Source organism: Paramisgurnus dabryanus, chromosome 22 (assembly GCF_030506205.2).
Source record: "Paramisgurnus dabryanus chromosome 22, PD_genome_1.1, whole genome shotgun sequence".
Taxonomy (NCBI): domain Eukaryota; kingdom Metazoa; phylum Chordata; class Actinopteri; order Cypriniformes; family Cobitidae; genus Paramisgurnus; species Paramisgurnus dabryanus.
Window position 1 is genome coordinate 22804611 of NC_133358.1, and position 19813 is coordinate 22824423.

The window sequence follows — 19813 nt, forward strand, 5'->3', positions numbered from 1 at the left end:
TTGAGCTTGGTTTTTACAGACTGGGTCACATATTTGGAATGTATTCTGGTGCCACTAATTGTGTAGAAATTACACACTTCACCTTTAAAGCACTGACAAAATAGGAAAAATTAAAAATATTAGTATGTTATTTTTAATATCAACTGTTTAATCGTGTTATGATATTTTGGAAAGCAGCATATGAGTAATATTATTTTGCATGCGTTACCTCTGCGTTTTTGATAGACAGAGAGGAAAGAAGGGAAGAAAACATCAGCAGGTCGGCAGGAAGCGCAGACTGAGTTTTGTGGGCATGGCGAGATTCACTATGAGGCAGACAAACGTCAGCCAATTGGACGCAGTCCTGGAATAAAGGGAAACAGACCCGTTTCCAAGTACGGAAACGTTTGAACAAACACAAATAACCTTCTGCGACTGAAGGTTTCCAAGAGGCAAGGGTTGTGATTGGGCCTTGTGTGTTGCAGGAAACCAATAAATCAAAGGGAAAACATAGATACTTCTTCACACAAGTTTCCCTTTTACTGTGAAATATGGTGATCTTTTGGGACAGCCACATATGGTTGTTAAAGCGCTCAGGTCTCACAACTCATGTGTGGTCCAAGAGAGGACAATGCTGTAGTCCATGTCAAGAAAAGATTGTCTTACAGACACCGAGAGGACATGATTTGTGATTGGCAGCTGTCATATTGCTCACCTCTTTCATACTGTTGGGACTAACAGGAAAGCCCAATGTCCCTGTGAGATCTGAATATCTTTTCTCTAAGTTGACAAGATGCTCCTTTTCCTGGGGAATAAAAACAGATTTGTATTAGACCATCAATGATCAGACTAAAAATAGTTCATAGATGGATTTCATAGACTTGGTCACATTTACAGTATATGACATAAAGACTACGATCATACCCGCCGTAGCATCATCTGAAGATTACTCTTTTCTTTCAGGAAGTTCTCCTTGTCCCGCTGAGCTTGCTGGGAAATTTGTGCGTACTGTTTCTTCAGGGCCAGGAGCCTCTCCTAATGGGATTAAACATTAAAATGCTTATAAATATATACACAGATGCATACACTGCAAAAAATGATTTTCAAGAAGAAAAAAAATCTTAGTATTTTTGTCTTGTTTTCAGTATAAATATCTAAAAATTCTTAAAGTAAGATGCTTTTTCTTGATGAGCAAAACAACCCAAGAAAATAAGTCTAGTTTTTAGATCAAAAATATAAAATTTAAGTGATTTTGTGCATAAAACAAGCAAAAAAATCTTCCAATGGGGTAAGCAAAAAAATCGTGAAAATCTTTCTTAAACACTAAATTCAAGAAAAATTCAAGAAAAATTTGCTTACCCCATTGGGAGATTTTTTTGCTTGTTTTATGCAAAAAATCACTTAAATTTGATATTTTTGGTCTTAAAATCTAGACTTTTTTTTTCTTGGGTTGTTTTGCTCATCAAGAAAAAGCAACTTGATTCAAGAATTTTTAGACATTTTTACTGAAAACAAGACAAAAATACTAAGAATTTTTTTCTTGAAAATAATTTTTGCAGTGTAAGTCTAGTCTGGGGTAAGCAAATTTTTCTTGATTTTATCTTGAAGTTAGTGCTTAAGAAAAATTTTCAAGATTTTTTTACTTACCCCATTGGCAGATTTTCTTTGCTTGTTTTATGTACAAATCACTTCAATTTAATATTTTTGGTCTTTTTGCTCATCAAGAAAAAGCATCTTAATTTAAGAATTTTTTGATATTTTTACTGAAAACAAGACAAAAATTATAAGAATTTTTTTCTTGAAAATCATGTTTTGCAGTGTACAAGTAATCGTTGCATGATTTAAAAAAAATGATTTAAAAGCATGCGAAATTCATCATTGTCCACCAAAACGTAATTTCCCATCATTTTCTGGCACCAACACTGAAAAAAATGACTTTCTTACTTAGTATTTTTGTCTTGTTTTCAGTAAAAATATTAAAATTCTTAAATTAAGATGTGTTTTCTTGATGAGCAAAATTACCTAAGAAAATAAGTCTAGTTTTTAGACAAAAAATATAAACTAAGTAAATTAGTGCTTAAAACAAGCAAAGAAAATCTGTCAATGGAATAAGAAAAATGTTGTTTTCTTTTTTCATAAACACTTAATTCAAGAATTTTTTTCTTATTCCATGGTGTGCATACAGACAGGAAATCCACCTTTCGTGTGACGGTGCTACGTTGGTAATCCGCGATCTCTCTGAGAATCTGCCGAGTCTGCATCTCCTTCTCCTCATCCTGACGACTCTCTCGTTCCAGCTGTTGAAACTCAAGATCTTCAAAACGCTTGGTCTCCACCTCCAGGGTTTCTGCATCCTGATACACAAAAAATAAAATGATTTCCATTTGTGTTACATCAACATTTTCAAAGCAGTTAATTAACCAGCCAACACTTAAAAATAAAGATGCTTTAACGGGTTGTTTTCTAATAAGACTGCTTTGGTTTAATGGTAATTCAAAAAAAGAAGTAGAGGGTGGATTTTTTTCATTTGTTTCTAGGATGGTTGTGTTCACACACTGCCAATAAACATTTATGTACAAACACCTTGTAAAAGTCGATTTTGCATGTGTGCCCTTAAAAAAACATTTTTTTGTACCTTTTTCCAATTTTGAGCAATAGTAACGTGGATATTAAAGGTTCTCTAGGGAACCATTTAGCCATAGAAAGATCCTTTCATTTTTAAAAGTAAGGAAGTGAAGTCATCTCCCCACAGTCTTCCAAACTTCAGACCCCAGCACTCCCCCTCCTCTAACAAAATTTCAAACAAAATGTTCTCGGTTCCTCCACCCTCCCTTGGGATGGAGATTGAGGTTAAGGTTTCACATCGCTGGAACTGGGCCAATCACAGCCATAAACATTCCCCCTCAGCCACCACATGTCAGACAACACACGAACTGCTGGAACTTTCACTCGCGACCACTGACCTTTACACCAATTACGTCAACACTCACATAACCTGACCCCCGCAACCGCAAGCCCTGAGGCAAATCCACTCAGTTAAATAAACAGCAAACCTACGAAACACTTTTATTCAAAGCCAACCAGCTTTGTAAAACCACATTTCTAATCTAAAACTTCATTCACACCTCATCTGGTCACTTTTTTGTAGTACAATAATACATATTTGGGTGAACATCTGCTTAGTTTTCATTAGGATAACATAAAAATTCTTTATTGGATGCCAAATATTTTTTTCTTTATGAGATTCATCTGTGCCAGAATGGATAAATCAGCATGAGGTATTAGAGAGAAAGACAGCATGACTTTCATTGAAGTAAGAAGCACTACAGATGAAGAGAGTATCTGTTATGAGGAAGAAGAGGGTAAAGGGGTTTTGTGAGTACTGACCCTGCTGAGCTGCAGCTGAAGTTGCTCTTTCAGGGCTTCAGGGCAGGAGTCCAACTGAGTCTTCTGCTCTGCTAGCAGATTCACCAGGTGATCTAACTTTACCCGCTCTGCATCTAGCTTGACTTTGTCCTTCATGTGCGTATGGATGGAAATGTAAGAAGAGAGAAGAGAAGGGTTAGTGATGGAGCAGGTGGGGTGGGTGGGGTTAGTTACTACAATCAGACAAGCAGGAGGATATGGAGAACATGATGGAAGCGGAGGTGCTGGATTAATATGAACCACATGACTGTCTTTGATTAGCATGGCATGATGATGACAGTATAAACAGATATTCTTGCATAAATCCAATAATATCTTGATCATTAGTTCCCAAACTGAGAAAAGATTGATAAAAATTACTAATCTATGCATGTAATGCACAACCTCAAGTGACTTGCTTTTTACTTTTTTTTAGCAACAATGCAAAATTAATAGTTTTATTAATAGTCACAATTCAATCCACCAAGTCGTCTAGTCATCTAGCCACCATGTTTTAATGTAAATAAGCTGAACATATTAATTAATTCTCTCAAAATTGTATAATTTCACTCATAAGCAGCGATTTCTTCTTCCAACATTATAACATCTCTCAATGCTTAGTGGTCGTGTACACCAAAAGCGTGAAAACACCCGGATGCCATCTGTGAGCGCATGCCAGCTTTTTTTAGCTAAGCGCTTTGGTTGTTATGATATTTCTTTTTTGTTTATCATTTGTTGAATGATGCGCCGGTTGGTTGTTGTGATATTTGTCCATCCCCTACTCCACTGTAATTGGATGACCATGTAAAAAGTGACACTGACAAGCTGAGCGTTTCATCCAAAGTCAAACATTTTTCAACTCTTGGCGCTCAACTGAGTGTGGAAAACACACAGACTTAACCCGCCAGCTGCTGGCTTTTTTTAAAAAAGCATGGCATTTTTATTGGAAACAATTGAACATTTACACATAAACCCCTTGGTGTACACGCCCTCCTTGGTTGCTTAGCAATGGCAGATGCTACAGGAGCGCCCAAGCGCTTTGGAAAGGAGGAGGAAAATGGCATGGCTGTGTTTTCCGTGCGGTTTTACACGCAAGCGCCTCTTATTCATCAAAGCAATGTGGATATTACAAATCAAGAGATCCACCAATCAGAGAGGCTACCAAATTTCAAAAGCGTTTTTGATTAAAAATGAATTTAGTATATCTAGCTGTTTTTGTGGGTGCTCTGCCATTTCGGTGGGATCGGCGCCTATGATTTTACTTCAGGCCTAGTCCACACGGCCACAGGTATTTTTATAACCGTGCCTTTTTTTACGCGGTTCGGCCGTTTGTCCACATGAAAACACAGTATCAGGGCACTAAAACCAAACATCTTTGAAAAACCCTGCCAGGGTGAGGATTTTAAGAAACGCCGGTTGCAGTGTTATTGTGTAGACAGTAAGACCGGGGTTTTTGCCTTGTAACATCACTTTTGTCAGCCTTCTGATTGCCTTCAAGCATGGCCGTGTCGTCTCCGTGAAAGGCACGTCAACCAAAACGGCATACTACTAAAGTGACGAGGGGTTTCAATTTAAAGCATGCGCACAGCCTGTGTCTCTGCTTGATTTACTCCTGCCTGGTTCCGTATGGCAAGGCTTTGCGCGCGCGTCTCCCACAACAGTCTCGACAAGGTGTTTAAACTTGACCCACGCGCGCAGCTTGTGTCTCTCAATGCTTATGAAATACTCGCGCCTGTCTCTCCGCATCGCAAAGCCTTCATGCCCTCGTCTCGCAAAATGGACGATGCGTTTAAACCTATTTTTTACAGTCTATGGTTTAAACTTGACGCACACGCGCAGCCCAAAGCCTGGCTAGTTATTTAAAAGTTAAAATTACATTTAACTGGTTTGCTAATTTCACTTGAATGAAATGACATTGAATGCATTTTCTACAAATGTATTTAATATTTTGATAATTATGAAGTTGAGTATTGTTTACAAAAAACAAACATGCATCCAAATCTTCCCAGTAAAACTCAGTCACCCATTTAAATATTTTAACTTTTTGTCAAAGTTTCAGCTATAATGAACCCACAAATACTGTTAGTCCAAGCTAAATACAATTTTACATTTCATAAAATAAAGCAGTGAAAATTATATTCTTAAATTTCTTTTAAGAATTTTTGTTTCCTTATTTTCATAAAAAACCTGATAAGTGTGTCTGCTGGCGCACCCCTATCCAAAAAGCACAACCAGTTTTATTAATGTTACCCTGAGTGAGAAGTGTTACCAGAATTGTTTTAATTAAGGTGAAAAATAAAAGTTGTGTGTTTAAAACATGGTATCGGAAAAAAGTATCGTTAGGAACCGGCATCGAAACGGAGGTATCGAAATTGGCACCGGATCGAAAGATTTTAAACAATACCCAGCCCTAGTAGTCATTTGGATTACTTTTATAATGGATAAATGATCTTTTTGTAGCTTCCCCATTTTGAGTAACATAAGAAAACATGAAAGCATTTAAATATAAATGTATTTGTTTGAGTTCAGCTTAAGAAAGGAAGTCATACACATTTGGATTTGATCATATTTTACAGTTTTTGTGTTGCCTATTAAGCTTAGGTAAAGAATTTAAGGCAGAGTTGATGTGTGGTCACAGGTGTACATATATCAGCTACTGCAAGATACAAATGCTTTAAACATTGCTTATTCAATCAAGTTTTAAAGCCGGACACCTCCGTTTCATATAAGCCAAACAACCGTCCTTTACAAGAGTTAGCACCTCTGCAACGACCTTTGCAAGCGAGTTCAAGCAGGGCTCTAGACTCGTGTGTCTCTGTAGCTGCCAGATTAAAATGAATTGAGCCGGAAGTCAGTGTGAACTTGACCCTGCAGATGCAAGTGCCAGGGTTTCCACAACCTGCTATCTTAGAAATCGCTCACATCAACAGAGTCTGTGGTGTCACTCGGTTTAGCAGAGGTGGTGTATTTAGAGCAGACCTGGGATTACCAAATGTGAAATGTGACAGCCAGGAAATGTGTGTGAGGAAATGAACATGCAAATTGGCTTTAAATTTAATGTGCAGGGTCCAAAATAAAGATGGACTTGGATTCTACAAATGGTGAAAATCGGGGTAAATCCTGGGGTGAAATTCCTTTAGTGTACGCCTGGCTTAAGTGTTACTGATATGAATCCTGAGAATATGCAAACACTCGAGATCTCGAACACATACCTGAGATTTTTCCGTCTGTGCTTTGTTTTCGATGTCAGCCATCTTGTCTTTAAGTTGCTCCAAAGCATCTCTCTCTTGCTGCAGTTGAGCAATCTCTGAATCCTGCTCACCTTCCAACAGAGCACGCTCCACTTCCAGCTAAACATGCATTAAGACATAAAAACAGATGCTTAATTTCAACTGAAACACAACAAACCACTGACCACAGCTATTGCATAAAATTCGATAATGTTGCGGCAAACTCTGATGTCAGTGTTGGACCACCAAGAGGGTGCTTCAGTTCACACAAATAAAAAGGGGCCCGCATTCTGAGCTCATAAAACTGATGAAAGCCCAAGCTCATAAAACTACAGTTTTATAAAAAACAGACAGCTACTGTTTGTTAAATGGCGATCTAATGGAACAGCTGACGTAGCAGTAAAGAGAAACTGCTGGCGGAGGACCAATCGACTTGCAATTGATGGAGAGATTCTGCTTTACAACAGCAGAGTAATTTCCCTTCATCTCTTGTCTTGTCACACAATGACAACTTCCTCTGTTCTACCTTAGACCAAAATATCAAATTTAAGTAAGCCATCCAACCTCAAAACTTAATGGAGAACAGAGAGAGGAAAAGACATACAGTACATGTTTGCACGTCAGACCTCATCTGCACCCCGGTTCCTGATCACTCTGCCACATGTGCTCTCCCACACCACACATACTTAACTAATCCCACCTTTCATAAAATCTGTAAACGTACCTCTCTAATGGACTCCTCCATTTGGTTGTCCAGGTCTTTGATCTTCTGCTCCAGTTCTTCCATATTATTCAGGACCTGGATCCTTTCCTCCTCGATACGTCTCACTTCCAGCGTTAACTGTGCGTCGTCCTCAGACGCCTGCAGATGACATCATAATGTCATAAACTACTAACTAACATCAGAAAGCAAACAATTATTAACCAAAACTACACATGGTATTATTGCAAAATGTGTGTGTATATATATATAAGTAATAGTAAGATTTTAATCAGAGCATTAATAGTGTTATCAATATTAGCTATATGTATATCAGTAATAATTTCCTTAAATGTTTACTACACAACAAAATAATACGCACACATCTGCATTATTTATTTCTAGATATTAATAGATTTTAATATTTTTAGATTTTAAAAAGTTTTCTTGATTTTTATAAGGTGCCATCATAGTCAAAAATAGAGGTCTCTGACATATAAACCCAGCATAATACACCTGTATTGGTGGGTGCTACACAGGCACACTTGGCATTAACATGCGTTTTCGTCGATCGGATCACAAGTGGACGACGTTAATGCCAGGTGTAAACGGTGTTCAAAACGTTTTGAACGCGTCCACTTTCGACCACTTTCAACCACATCCAGAGGTAGTCGAAACCACTTTCGATCGGATCGCTTTGGAGCTGCGGAACGCATATTTGGTTGAATGCGTTCGAACAGCCACACGCGACCGCCTTCTCTCCGCCCATTTATCTAATCTGAGGTATTAAACACAAGTTTTACGTCTTATTTCGACTTCTGGCGTGAACATACGGTGAACAGTGCTGTGTTTAGCCTTTCATTGATAAAACTAAAGCGGCTGATCTCCGTAGTTTCGTTTTGAAAGTGTGTGAAAGTTGTGCGATCCTATTTCATCAATTGCGCTGAAAATTCAGAGAAAGCTCTTACATACACACGTACAAAACTCTGTGCAGCACGTTTACTTGCTAAACAAGCAGCGGACTTCGACATAATATTAGTTTGCGTCCATATAAACTCATAATTACTCCCGCTCGCGTTTGAATGACAGCAGAGAGACTCGCCCACCGTCTCACAGACCACCCCCTCACAGTATTCAGGACAGATGCGGTCGAAAGTGGACAAAAGAGACGGATTTAAATACCAGGTGTAAACGTAATGTGTCTCTCTCGTCCACTTGTGATCCGATCGATGAAAACACATCTTAAAACCAAGTGTAAACAGCCCGCATTCCCATAAGCTAAGTGAACAAGAAACAAGAGAACTCTCTCACAGCTAGGATGCTTTATCATCATCCATAACTCGAACTATTCCGTTTAAAACCCTACCTATTATTTATTATGTAATTGTTTAAAACAGTTTAACGCCCTAAAATAGTTATAAGAACCTTGAATGAACTATATACAGCCATGTTTGCCAATCCTGGTCCTCGAGTACCCCTCCCAAAATGTTTTAGATGTCTCCTTATTTAAACGCCGGATTTAACTCATCAGCTTGTGTAGGGAGAAATGTACCATTCTAGAAGGTGGCTGAAGAGTTAAATCAGGTGTCTTAAATATGTTTGGGAGGGGGTACACAAGGACTATGATTGGAAAGCACTAAAATACAGCATAGACATGCCCCCTTGTGGCAGCAGTTGCATTAAATGAAATGACAACAGAATAAATCCAATAGAAACTTTGAGAAAACAGAAGGGTGGAACTACTTCCTATATTTCCTTAACCAATTATTTATGTAGGATTTTAATTTCAGTGGAATGTCTGTCTGTTTTGAGAGAGAGAGAGAGAGAGAGAGAGAGAGAGAGAGAGAGAGAGAGAGAGAGAGAGAGAGAGAGAGAGAGAGAGAGAGAGAGAGAGAGAGAGAGAGAGAGAGAGAGAGAGAGAGAGAGAGATACAAAAAAGTAGCCCTCCAGATTGTTTTATCCATTGTGGTAGCCCTTGCTCACAAAACGGTGCGAGACCCCTTTTATAGCACATGCAGTGAAGTGTGAGGGAAAGATCTTGTCCGTGACGCCTCTATATTTGGACTGTGATGTTTATATCGCCTCATTGTAGTTTATGCTATGGGTGGCACATCTCTGGATTTCCTCAACAATGTTTGTGTGTGTGTGCAGTGCAGGGAAAGGAGAGCAGCAAACAGATTTATATTACCATATAACGGTTTCCTAAGCTTTCAATAGTTTCGTTAAACAATCTACTAGTCTAATGCAAATTTTAATACTGTTTCACAAGTCAGATACCACAGAAAAACTAGGATAGCTGAACCCTTAAAAAGACCCTCTATGAAGCACCTAAGGGTCTTATGCTGTGTATGGAGTGTTCCACTACAAGCATCGCATTTTTAAGATGGCATGTCAAGTTGAACAATGTCATGTGCACAAACACATCTTGCATGCTGTAAATAAATGCCTACTGTGAATCTGAGTCAGGTAAACAAACACCAGCCGATTTAAACAGAGCTTCATTACAACTAATGAGTTCCTAAAATGACTCCTCATGCAGGCAACCCACCAACTAGTCAATTAGTTGTGCACATCCCTACTTTAACAGTATTTCTCCCGTGCAGTGCATCATTCCATACATGAGCAGGAGGGAAGACATCCGCACATTCCTCTGTGGATTAGTGCGTATGTGTGTGGTTGTGTGCATGCCAAGGAAGGGTGGGAAACTCTTATAAGTTTACAAGAATTAGCAGTAAGGCTTTACAAACGATTAAATTACCTAACAAGATTAAAGACACATTGCATGAGCGAATAAAACTCTGGAAAACGCTGAGGGTCACCTGATCAGCACAGATTCATTTACATTCATGCCTTTGGCAGATGCCTTTATCCAAAGTGACTTACTGTGCAAGGTGTGCATTCAATCTATACACTTGTTAATAAAAATGGTGTAGATATAAAGAAATGTTGGACCACTGCAACTAAACTAGACTAGTTTTTATAAAGAGATGACTTGTAAATAGAGATGTTACTAGATGTCTGTATTAAGCCACTTGCTCTCTAGACCAGGGGTCTACAACATTTTTTTTTATTTGAGAACGAGCTAGCACAATGGATAAAACAATCTTGAGGGCTACTTTTTAATATAGTCTACTCAAAACTTTTTTGTTTTACTTGTTGATTTTATTTTATTTTACATGTTTATATGTTTTATTATGGTTTAAAATGTCAACATACATAAAGAAGCCAAGCTAACATAAAAAAAGATGTAAAGTATTACAATTGAGGCTGTTATTAGAATGTGCTTTGGCGGGCACCTCACAGACTTTGTACGGGCATCCTGGTGCCCGTGGGCACCATGTTTTGAGACCACTGCTCTAGACAGTACTATCAGCATTTGAAACGCTGAATAAATAAGCTTTTTATTGATTTATGGTTTGTTAGGATAGGGCAACATTTGGCAGACATACAACTATTTAAAAATCTAAATATTGAGAAAATTGCCTTTAAAGTGGTCCAAATGACTGCATCCACTCACAAACATAAAAGTGTTGATATATTTACGGTAGGACATTTACGAAATATTTTCATGGACTATGCTCTTTAAATAATATCCTAATAATTTTGGCATAAAATCAATATTTTTGTCCCATACAGTATATTTTTGGCTATTGCTACAAATATACCCATGCTACTTAAGACCTGTAAAAATTACCTTGTTTGTCCGTATCAGCCGAGGAGATGGTGTGGGGGCGGAGCCAAAAACAGCTCCTGACTCCGCCCTCACTTCCTTGTGTCCACTATTCTGGCGCTGCCGTACCGGTCTCTCCTCACTGCCCTGTTTCTCCCGGGCTTTGGACCCATAGTCGTTCTCGGTAGAAAAACTGGCAGAATCCGAAAATGCGGACTCGTCATCCGACACCTGTAATTTTTCCAGCTCCTTGTTGATCTTCTGCAAGTCTGCGACGGCCGCACCAGTTTTGCTCTGCTCGGCACGGCCCAATTCTGAGCACAGACTCAATATAGTCTCCAAACGCTGACGTTCCTATGGATTCAATTGCCAAAGACAAGAAGATTGACATATGCACATATTGCAAACACATCCAGCACCTAAATACAGAACGTAGATATGCAATCGCACAGCTGTGTGCTATAATAATTTGGAAATGCTCCTCACCTTTGATACACACACAGATTTACCTCCAGCAGTTCTGAGCATGTCCACATGTCAAAAGACTTTTGCCAAGTATAAAACAATTCACTTTAAAAGACCATGGGAAGTGAAAACCAGAACATTACTGCTATTCCCCCAAGCATCTTCAATTTAATCCAAACAGTACATTTACATGAAAAAGAGGTTGAAAGGCACGATGAAAGCCCATAACTGTCCAAGGCAAGTATATAAATCCAAAAACGGCTCTGGTGTGTAAAGCAGCTCTGGGTCACCATGCAACACATTTGGTATTGAAGCAACCTCGTATTTATCAGCCGATATGGAAATGCACTATTGACATTCCAGAGGAAAGAAAAATGATCTCACAGGATCATATAGTTGTGATCGAACCTGCATCATAGTTCAAAACTTAACAGTAATTAAATCCATATTTCTTCGTAAATCTAAACCTGGTCGAGCACAAATTAACCCATCATGGATCTAATCACACTGAACGCTACTCACCATGTTATCGGATACAGTGATCATATGGCACATTGTGACCTCCGGGCCACCTTCCTCACAGATGACCAAAAAGATGCCAATTGCATTCCTCAATGCTTAAAAGACAAATTAAAAAAATATGTACTCAGCAACTTCAGCTCTGCACCAGACTTGAAGGAAACACGGCTCTCTAGATGGCAATCTGGACACAGAATGAAACTGGATCCATTAAAAGTGGCACTGGACAGGAGGGGATATACAAATAGCAGCAGTGTGATTTAATCCTTCCGCTGTAACTCATTGCAAGAGATGCCAGCTGCCCCACCCCATCCCAGTGCATGGTCGAGGCATTAAACTCTTCATTAGCTCCACCCGTGGATATGAAGGACACAGACTATGTAAACAATCCTATCTGTATCACTTCAAGGTCAATAGCACTCTTATGCACTTACATACAAAACAACTGATTCATAAGATACATGATACATAATGTGGCCAAATGATATCCTTTACAAAGGCGGCAATCCCACAATGCATCAAGCCTAGTAAAAAGGCGGACAAGTCATTCGCCTTTATAAATAAATAAAAACAAAAACGCTTTTTGGCAATCAATTCCCCCAGATTTGAGTCCCCATGATCTTCGCAAATCCACTTAATGGTAAAGGGTCAAGTGACAAAAACGGTTTGGCAAGATAAGAAATTCAAAAATCTTTTTAAAAAACATGTTTAAGAAGCATGCATCAGGTTAATTTCAATGCACATAGTGTATTTATGTTGATTTTATGCAATAAAAAATTACATTTGCACCATTTTTATGAAAGTTAAGACTGAATGGAGCTGAAAATGTCAAATGGTGTAACCACCAATGTGCCAAATATTTTATCCACCTTGATGGCATGTAATAAAAAAAAAAAATAAATAAATAAAATATAAATATATATATATATATATATATATATATATATATATATATATATATATATATATATATATATATAAATAAATATATATATATATATATATATATATATATATATATATATATATATATATATATATATATATATATATATACATACATATATATACATACATATATATACATACATATATATATACATACATATATATATACACATACATATATATACACATATACATACACATATACATACACATATACATACACATATACATACACATACACATATATATATATATATATATATATATATATATATATATATATATATATATATATATATATATATATATATACACATACATACATTTTAAAATATAATTTTATTAGTTTAAATGTAAATTTTAATGCGTTTTTGTAATATTTGTCCTGACATGGTATGCTGAAAACAGCTGTTTTCTAAATAATCTTTGACAAATGATGTAAAAATGTATTTAAAAAAATCATATTACACTAAATTAGATGATTATATTTAATTCCAAATTTTTTATGGATATATTTATATTTTTATATAAAAAAACTAGTTACACCAATTGACACAGACCGGTTAAACCACATTGACATTTTTGCAATTATCCCCCACTTATTCTTTCAAAAATAAATAAAACCAGAAATTTTAAACTTGGACCTCAAAAAAGAACACAAAATAATTAACGCCACGTCATTGACCCTTAAACAAATTTATCACAAGCTTTTATTTTGGTTAGGATGCTTTGAGTTCAAATAAAACAGAGCTAGTATGCATTTCTTGGTACTTCGAGTGCTCACTTTCAAACTAGCACACTTCACTGAGACACTGTTTTGGAAATAAGACCGCATGGGAAAGAATGTGCGTGTAGATAAACTTATCCACCTGTAGCGGTCTGGTTTTCACTTCCCAGTCTGTATTATACCTCGCAAAGAGTACCGCAACTACAGACTGGCATTAAGTAATGAGTGAGCGGTCTTTGCTGATGGTCTGGCCTGTGCCCAGCAGGGCGGCGACACAGGTGGCCTCCCTTAACCACAACGTACAAAAACACTGTTGCCTTTCATTTGAACCCCACTGAGAGCAGCTGAGGAGCAAGAATGGAGCGTGTTAGCGTGGGCAATATGCCAGGATCATCTGCAGCTGTGGACAAGCTCCCAGAGGGAGTGTGTTTGGGAGGCTGAGTTCAATGAAAGTGAATGTGGTTCTGGGCTGTCAAACGGTCTATTAAAAGGACCGTTATGCAGCCACACCTTTGCTTGGGTCTTACACCACATCCACTACAGAGAACAAAGGGGCATTTTTGCACATAGTCTAAGTGAATGGTGCATCTTCGAATTGCTACCCAACTTCCTAGGTTGGAGATCAATATATTGTGTATTAGTGTAGACTGATTCTAAAATGAAGATGCACCCCAAGTTTGGCAAAAAGATTAATTTGGAAAAGGGGGGTCCCACATATCTAAGCTGCTTTAAAATCCCATAATGCAGTATGGGTTGAAAAGTCACCAGCTTTACTGGAAGAGGATCTCAAGGATCCAATATACACTATCGTTCAAAAGTTTAGAAAGATTTATGTTTAACATTAGGAGAAACATTTCAGTCAAGCTATTCAGTAAGAGAAGTTATTTGATAAACAAAATAACCACAAAATATCTCACCAGCCTCTCCACTTCCTGTTCCCGCAGTCTTTCATCTCTTTGTCTTTGATGGTAGTCTTGAAGTTCTTCTTTTCCACTCAGAGAGCTGATGCTGCCCTTCCTTTCCCGAAAGCCTCCATGCGGTCCAAGCCCTGCTTTCCCGAACGATTGCCTCCTCTCCCCGAAACTAAACTCCAGAGCAGGAGAGGGACCACGTAGGCCTTGTTGATCCAATTCTGAACAAGAGCTGACAGAGGTCAAACTCACCTTCTTGGCTTGGCGAGGACTGGTGGTCTCTTCTGAGGTCATGGTGACATCAGGAGGGGCTACGGTCTGTTTGGTACCAGATCTAGTGGACAGGGAAATGGAGACCACCTCGGATTGGAGGCCGTTCTGGTGATTAACCTCAGGGATGCCAGTTGGGCGAGAAAGCTGGCCGTCTGGAGATCGGTAGGTAGGAGGTAGGGTGAGCTGGCTATCGGCAGGTCGATAAAGGCGTGGTAGAGAGCGACTGTGTGAGCTCATGCCAGTAAGTGACCCAGCTGAATACTTTCTTTGCCGTGGAGAAGGGTCGAGTCCTCCGTTGCGGCCTGTGTCTGGGGTGGGGAATCGGCGAGCCAGGCGGGGGCTGGAGGGCATGCTGGCTGCCCCACTACCGCCCACTGGTGTTGGGGGGAGGGAACTGGCAGCACTGGTGGATGAGCCATTCCACATTGACAGAGCAGATCCTGTGGTCGGGGTACGGCGGCTTTCCGACGTATTGTTGAGTATACTATCCTGAGATGTGTTACGCGTCATAGGTCGCGAGTCGGAGCGGCGGGGAGATGGAGGCATACTGTTGGGTGAATGGGCTGGAAATTTGATTCCCAGTGGAGGACGATCTGAGTTATACAACCGCCTGGCTTGTTCCTGATAGGATGGCGTTGGGGAGGACGTGGTGACAGGTGACAACAAATTAGGTGTAGTGGGCGGAGACTGTGTCATGCTGAAGTAGGAGGGATTAGAGTCGCCGTTGGCCCGTAAGCTGTTCTCCAGTGCCTGTTTCTTTTTCTGTAAAGTGTCCATCAAATCTCGCAGCTCAGAGACGGAGCGCATCCCCCTGGTGCTGGTTCCACCAAGACAGTTACTAAAGTCACTGCTGAATTTTAGATAATCTGATAAAGCAAAACACAACAACATTAAAACACTAAACATTTTGCTTATACATTTAAAAAACACTTTTAATGCTTTCTCTCTCCATTAAAGGGACATTCCACTTTTTTTGAAAATATGCTCATTTTCGAGCTCCCCTAGAGTTAAACATTTGATTCGTACCGTTCTGGAATCCATTCAGCTGATCTCCTGATCTGGCGATAGCACTTTTAGCATAGCTTAGCACAATTCATTGAATCTGATTAGACCATTAGCATCACACTAAAAAATATCACTACGCCTGCTGCAGCCATGTAACATCAGACTCTTTGGTAATTTTTTTGTGCGATGCTAATGGTCTAATCGGATTCAATGGATTGTGCTAAGCTATGCTAAAAGTGCTAGCGCCAGACCTGGAGATCAGCTGAATGGATTCCAGAACGGTAAGAATCAAATGTTTAACTCTAGGGGAGCTGGAAAATGTGCATATTTTCAAAAGAAGTGGAATGTGTCTCTATAAAATGCTTAACCTTTGTAAGCTAAAGTAACTTTGTATATCATACAAATTGTTGTCTTTCTAACTTTGTAAGTGGCTTTGGATAAAAGCGTCTGCTAAATGCCAAAGTGTAAATGTCATTTTAGAAAAAGGTTTAGTAGAGTTTGGCAATAGCAGTTTAATAATTTAAGACATATCACTATTAAAACAAAATAAAGTAGTTACAATGAGTTATATAACAGACTATATATGTTAACTGCTGCGATTGCTTTTATGATTTGCAGCAGTACATGGAGCATGATGGATATATTTTTCTCTCAAGAAAGTCTGCCTGTCTAAGCAAGCTTACATTATAAGTAGGTCTGCAGTTATAGCCAGCACAAACAATGAAGAGATTTTCTGAAAATAGCAACTGGCCCTAAGTTAGTCCAAAGCTACAGAAAAATAAAAAAGTGTAACTAAAACTGTAAAACTGGTTATATTTATGAAAGCCACACAAATGTTATAGACACAGTTTACATTACCATTTTGATGAACTATAACACCTGTCTGATAAATCCAGGTTATAATTCTGAGAATAGGAGCATCAAAGATTGAAATCGATGTAAAATCAAAATTAATCAATCTTTGATGCTCCTATTCTCAGAATTATAACCTGGATTTATCAGACAGGTGTTATAGTTCATCAAAATGGTAATGTAAACTGTGTGACCTTACTCAGTCAATATAAAAAAAAATCAATGTTATTTTTTCACAGAATGTTCTTTACATTATGTAGGATGATTTTATGTAAAAAAAATAACAGATTTTAGCTGGGTTTTTACAGTGAGGGTCCCATATATCACTTTATCAGTAGAAGACATAATTCATAAAAACATACATAATTATAGAGATTAGAAAAAGATAAATATATACAATTACTTTGCCTCTGGGTTCTAAGTTTTGGGATCTTCCCTACACACATTTATGCCTAACTCAACTCTCACTCTTTCTTCCAAACGCATACACATCATCTGCTTTGTATCTCTCTGTTATATGGATGAGAGGTGAACCTCTTTCCACCACGTGCCAGAAGAATGCAGATCACAGAAAAGCTCTCTTAAGATGATTGACGTAAATGCACATAAAACATTAACCTGCACATGCCAAGAAATATCCCTTTATCTATTTAGGGTGTTGGAACGTTCGGCTGAATCACAGAATAGCCTATCAGGTGAATATAAAGAAGGAAACCGAGCAGAAATCAAAAGACACGTCATGAGGACGACGTGGGGAAAGGCATGCACGATCACACAAACACACACACTTTGACCATACATGGAAAGGATGTCTAGCTATCCATTAACCAGATTCACATTTTATGGCTACCATAAGAAACTAAAACACATAGATGAATGAAGTTCTTAAAGGGACAGTAAATATAAAACAGTTCTTAAAGGGACAGTACATATAAAGCAGTTTTTTTTAAAGGATTAGTCAATTTTCTTTAAAAAAATCCAGATAATTTACTCACCACCATGTCATCCAAAATATTGATGTCTTTCTTTGTTCAGTCGAGAAGAAATTATGCTTTTTGAGGAAAACATTCCAGGATTTTTCTCATTTTAATGGACTTTAATGGAGCCCAACACTTAACACTTAACTCAACACTTAAAAAAATTTTTTAAACTGAGTTTCAAAAGACTCTAAACAATCCCAAACGAGGCATAAGGGTCTTATCTAGTGAAACAATTGTCATTTTTGACAAGAAACAAAAAATTTGCACTTTTAAACCACAACTTCTCGTCTATTTCCGGTCCTGTGATGCGCCAGCGCGACTTCACGCAATACGTCATCACGTCAAGAGGTCACGGAAGACGAATGCGAAACTACGCCTCAGTGTTTACAAGTGTGGAGAAAGAGGACCTGTCCGATGTTGTTGTATGTTGAATGATAATTAATGTCTTTGTGTCAGTTTATTGTTTAAAATGGTTTACATATATGTAACATGTGACCTTTCTACATCACTACGCAATTACGTGAGGTCGCGCTGACGCTTCACAGGACCGGAGATAAACGAGAAGTTGTGGTTTAAAAGTGCATATTTGTTATTTTTCTTGTCAAAAATGACGATCGTTTCGCTAGATAAGACCCTTATGCCTCGATTGGGATCGTTTAGAGTCCTTTGAAACTCCAATTTTAAACTGCATTAAAACTGTTAAGTGTTGGGGTCCATTAAAGTCTGGAATGTTTTCCTCAAAAAACATAATTTCTCGACTGAACAAAGAAAGACATCAACATTTTGGATAACATGGTGGTGAGTAAATTATCTGGATATTTTTTAAGAAAATTGACTAATCCTTGAAAGGGACAGTACATATAAAACAGTTCTTAAAGGGACAGTACATATAAAACAGTTCTTAAAGGGACAGTACATATAAAACAGTTCTTAAAAGGACAGTACAAATATTAACAACTATTCTGTCCTATTTATGCACTTGTTCAAGGAGCGCTCAAAAAGGACACTGAATCTGGTTGGTAGCCTACAACTGATCTGGTCATACCTATCCCTCCAACTGACTATTCACATAAGGGTTCAACTTTACCTTACCATCATAGTAAGCAAAATATTTAGGACCCAACTGGGTGTGTGTGCTTTTCCCAGGTTTGCTATGTACCCTACACACCGAGTAAGTGGATTCACATTTGTTTATGTAAAAGGTCTTCCCTGCTGTCTAGCAACACACAATGTGTGTGAGGGGGTGCGGGGGTGATTTATGCCCCACTATCTACACCTCACTCAAAACGTTCAATCAATCATCAGAGGCAATCCAATCCACATCTGTGTACAGACCATACAGAGTGGCTAGCTGCGTATGTGTGGTGGGTTTAGTTGGTCATCCTTTGGGGTCTTTTGTCTCCAAAATGTTCCTAAAGTAAATTGAATTTATTAAGATGTTATTAGAAGTTTAAAAGTTTATTAAAAGTTTTGTATAAATCGGAGCTGATTATATAGCGGGCATCGCTCCGACATATGATGCTTTCGCACTTTTGGCGACCCGAGTTCGATTCCTGGCTCGTGGTCATTTGCTGATCCCATACCCCTTTCTTCTTCCTGTACTTTCTTGTCCTCTCCTAACCTCACTGTTGAATAAAGGAAAAAACTGGCCAAAAAATATAACTTAAAAAAGGTTTTGCGTATAAACTCATAAAAATGTTTGTTGGTGATGATGTCACTCTGTAAATAAATGAAGAAAATGTATGCACATGACATCGCTGTTCTCACAAATTTGCATTTTTGTAGTTTACAGAGACATTAAAAGATATTATTTTCAAAAACTTTAAAACCTGCCCCCCCAAAATGTCATTGATATGCAAATGAATGGACATAATGCAAAAAGCTTTCAGTGTTGTGTAAATGGCTCCTTTAGTTTAAAATTAATATTTTGTGCTTATAATTAACTAAAAATGACAAAAGCCTACTGTTTGTTCTTATCTATAGATAACTTACAATTTCTTAATCTCCTAAGGTCTTCAAAGCAATGTCTGTAAAATCTTAAGATCCTTGAAAAGGGTTCTGTTACATCAAAAGCATTGAGGATCGTATAACAGGAGACTGTAAAAGAATTCTGACAGATAACTAAAATTTATTACACGCACACACATCA

The 19813-nt window shown here is 38.1% G+C and overlaps 1 protein-coding gene across 9 annotated transcripts in view; it reads right to left on the reverse strand.

Annotated features, from left to right (window-relative positions):
• The window catches only part of phldb2b (pleckstrin homology-like domain, family B, member 2b), a 53458-nt gene that overhangs the window by 17119 nt on the left and 16526 nt on the right, over positions 1 to 19813 (reverse strand). For 4 of the 9 annotated variants that reach the window (XM_065258340.2, XM_065258343.2, XM_065258339.2 and 1 more), the window contains 9 exons: positions 14561 to 15693; positions 11009 to 11338; positions 7339 to 7476; positions 6597 to 6734; positions 3367 to 3495; positions 2178 to 2333; positions 904 to 1014; positions 695 to 784; positions 209 to 343 (listed from right to left, as the gene is read on the reverse strand). In XM_065258340.2, the coding sequence (XP_065114412.1) occupies positions 209 to 343; positions 695 to 784; positions 904 to 1014; positions 2178 to 2333; positions 3367 to 3495; positions 6597 to 6734; positions 7339 to 7476; positions 11009 to 11338; positions 14561 to 15693 (2360 nt within the window). The remainder of the gene's footprint in view (positions 1 to 208; positions 344 to 694; positions 785 to 903; positions 1015 to 2177; positions 2334 to 3366; positions 3496 to 6596; positions 6735 to 7338; positions 7477 to 11008; positions 11339 to 14560; positions 15694 to 19813) is intronic. The other 5 variants (XM_065258346.2, XM_065258345.2, XM_065258342.2 and 2 more) reach the window with 3 other exon arrangements.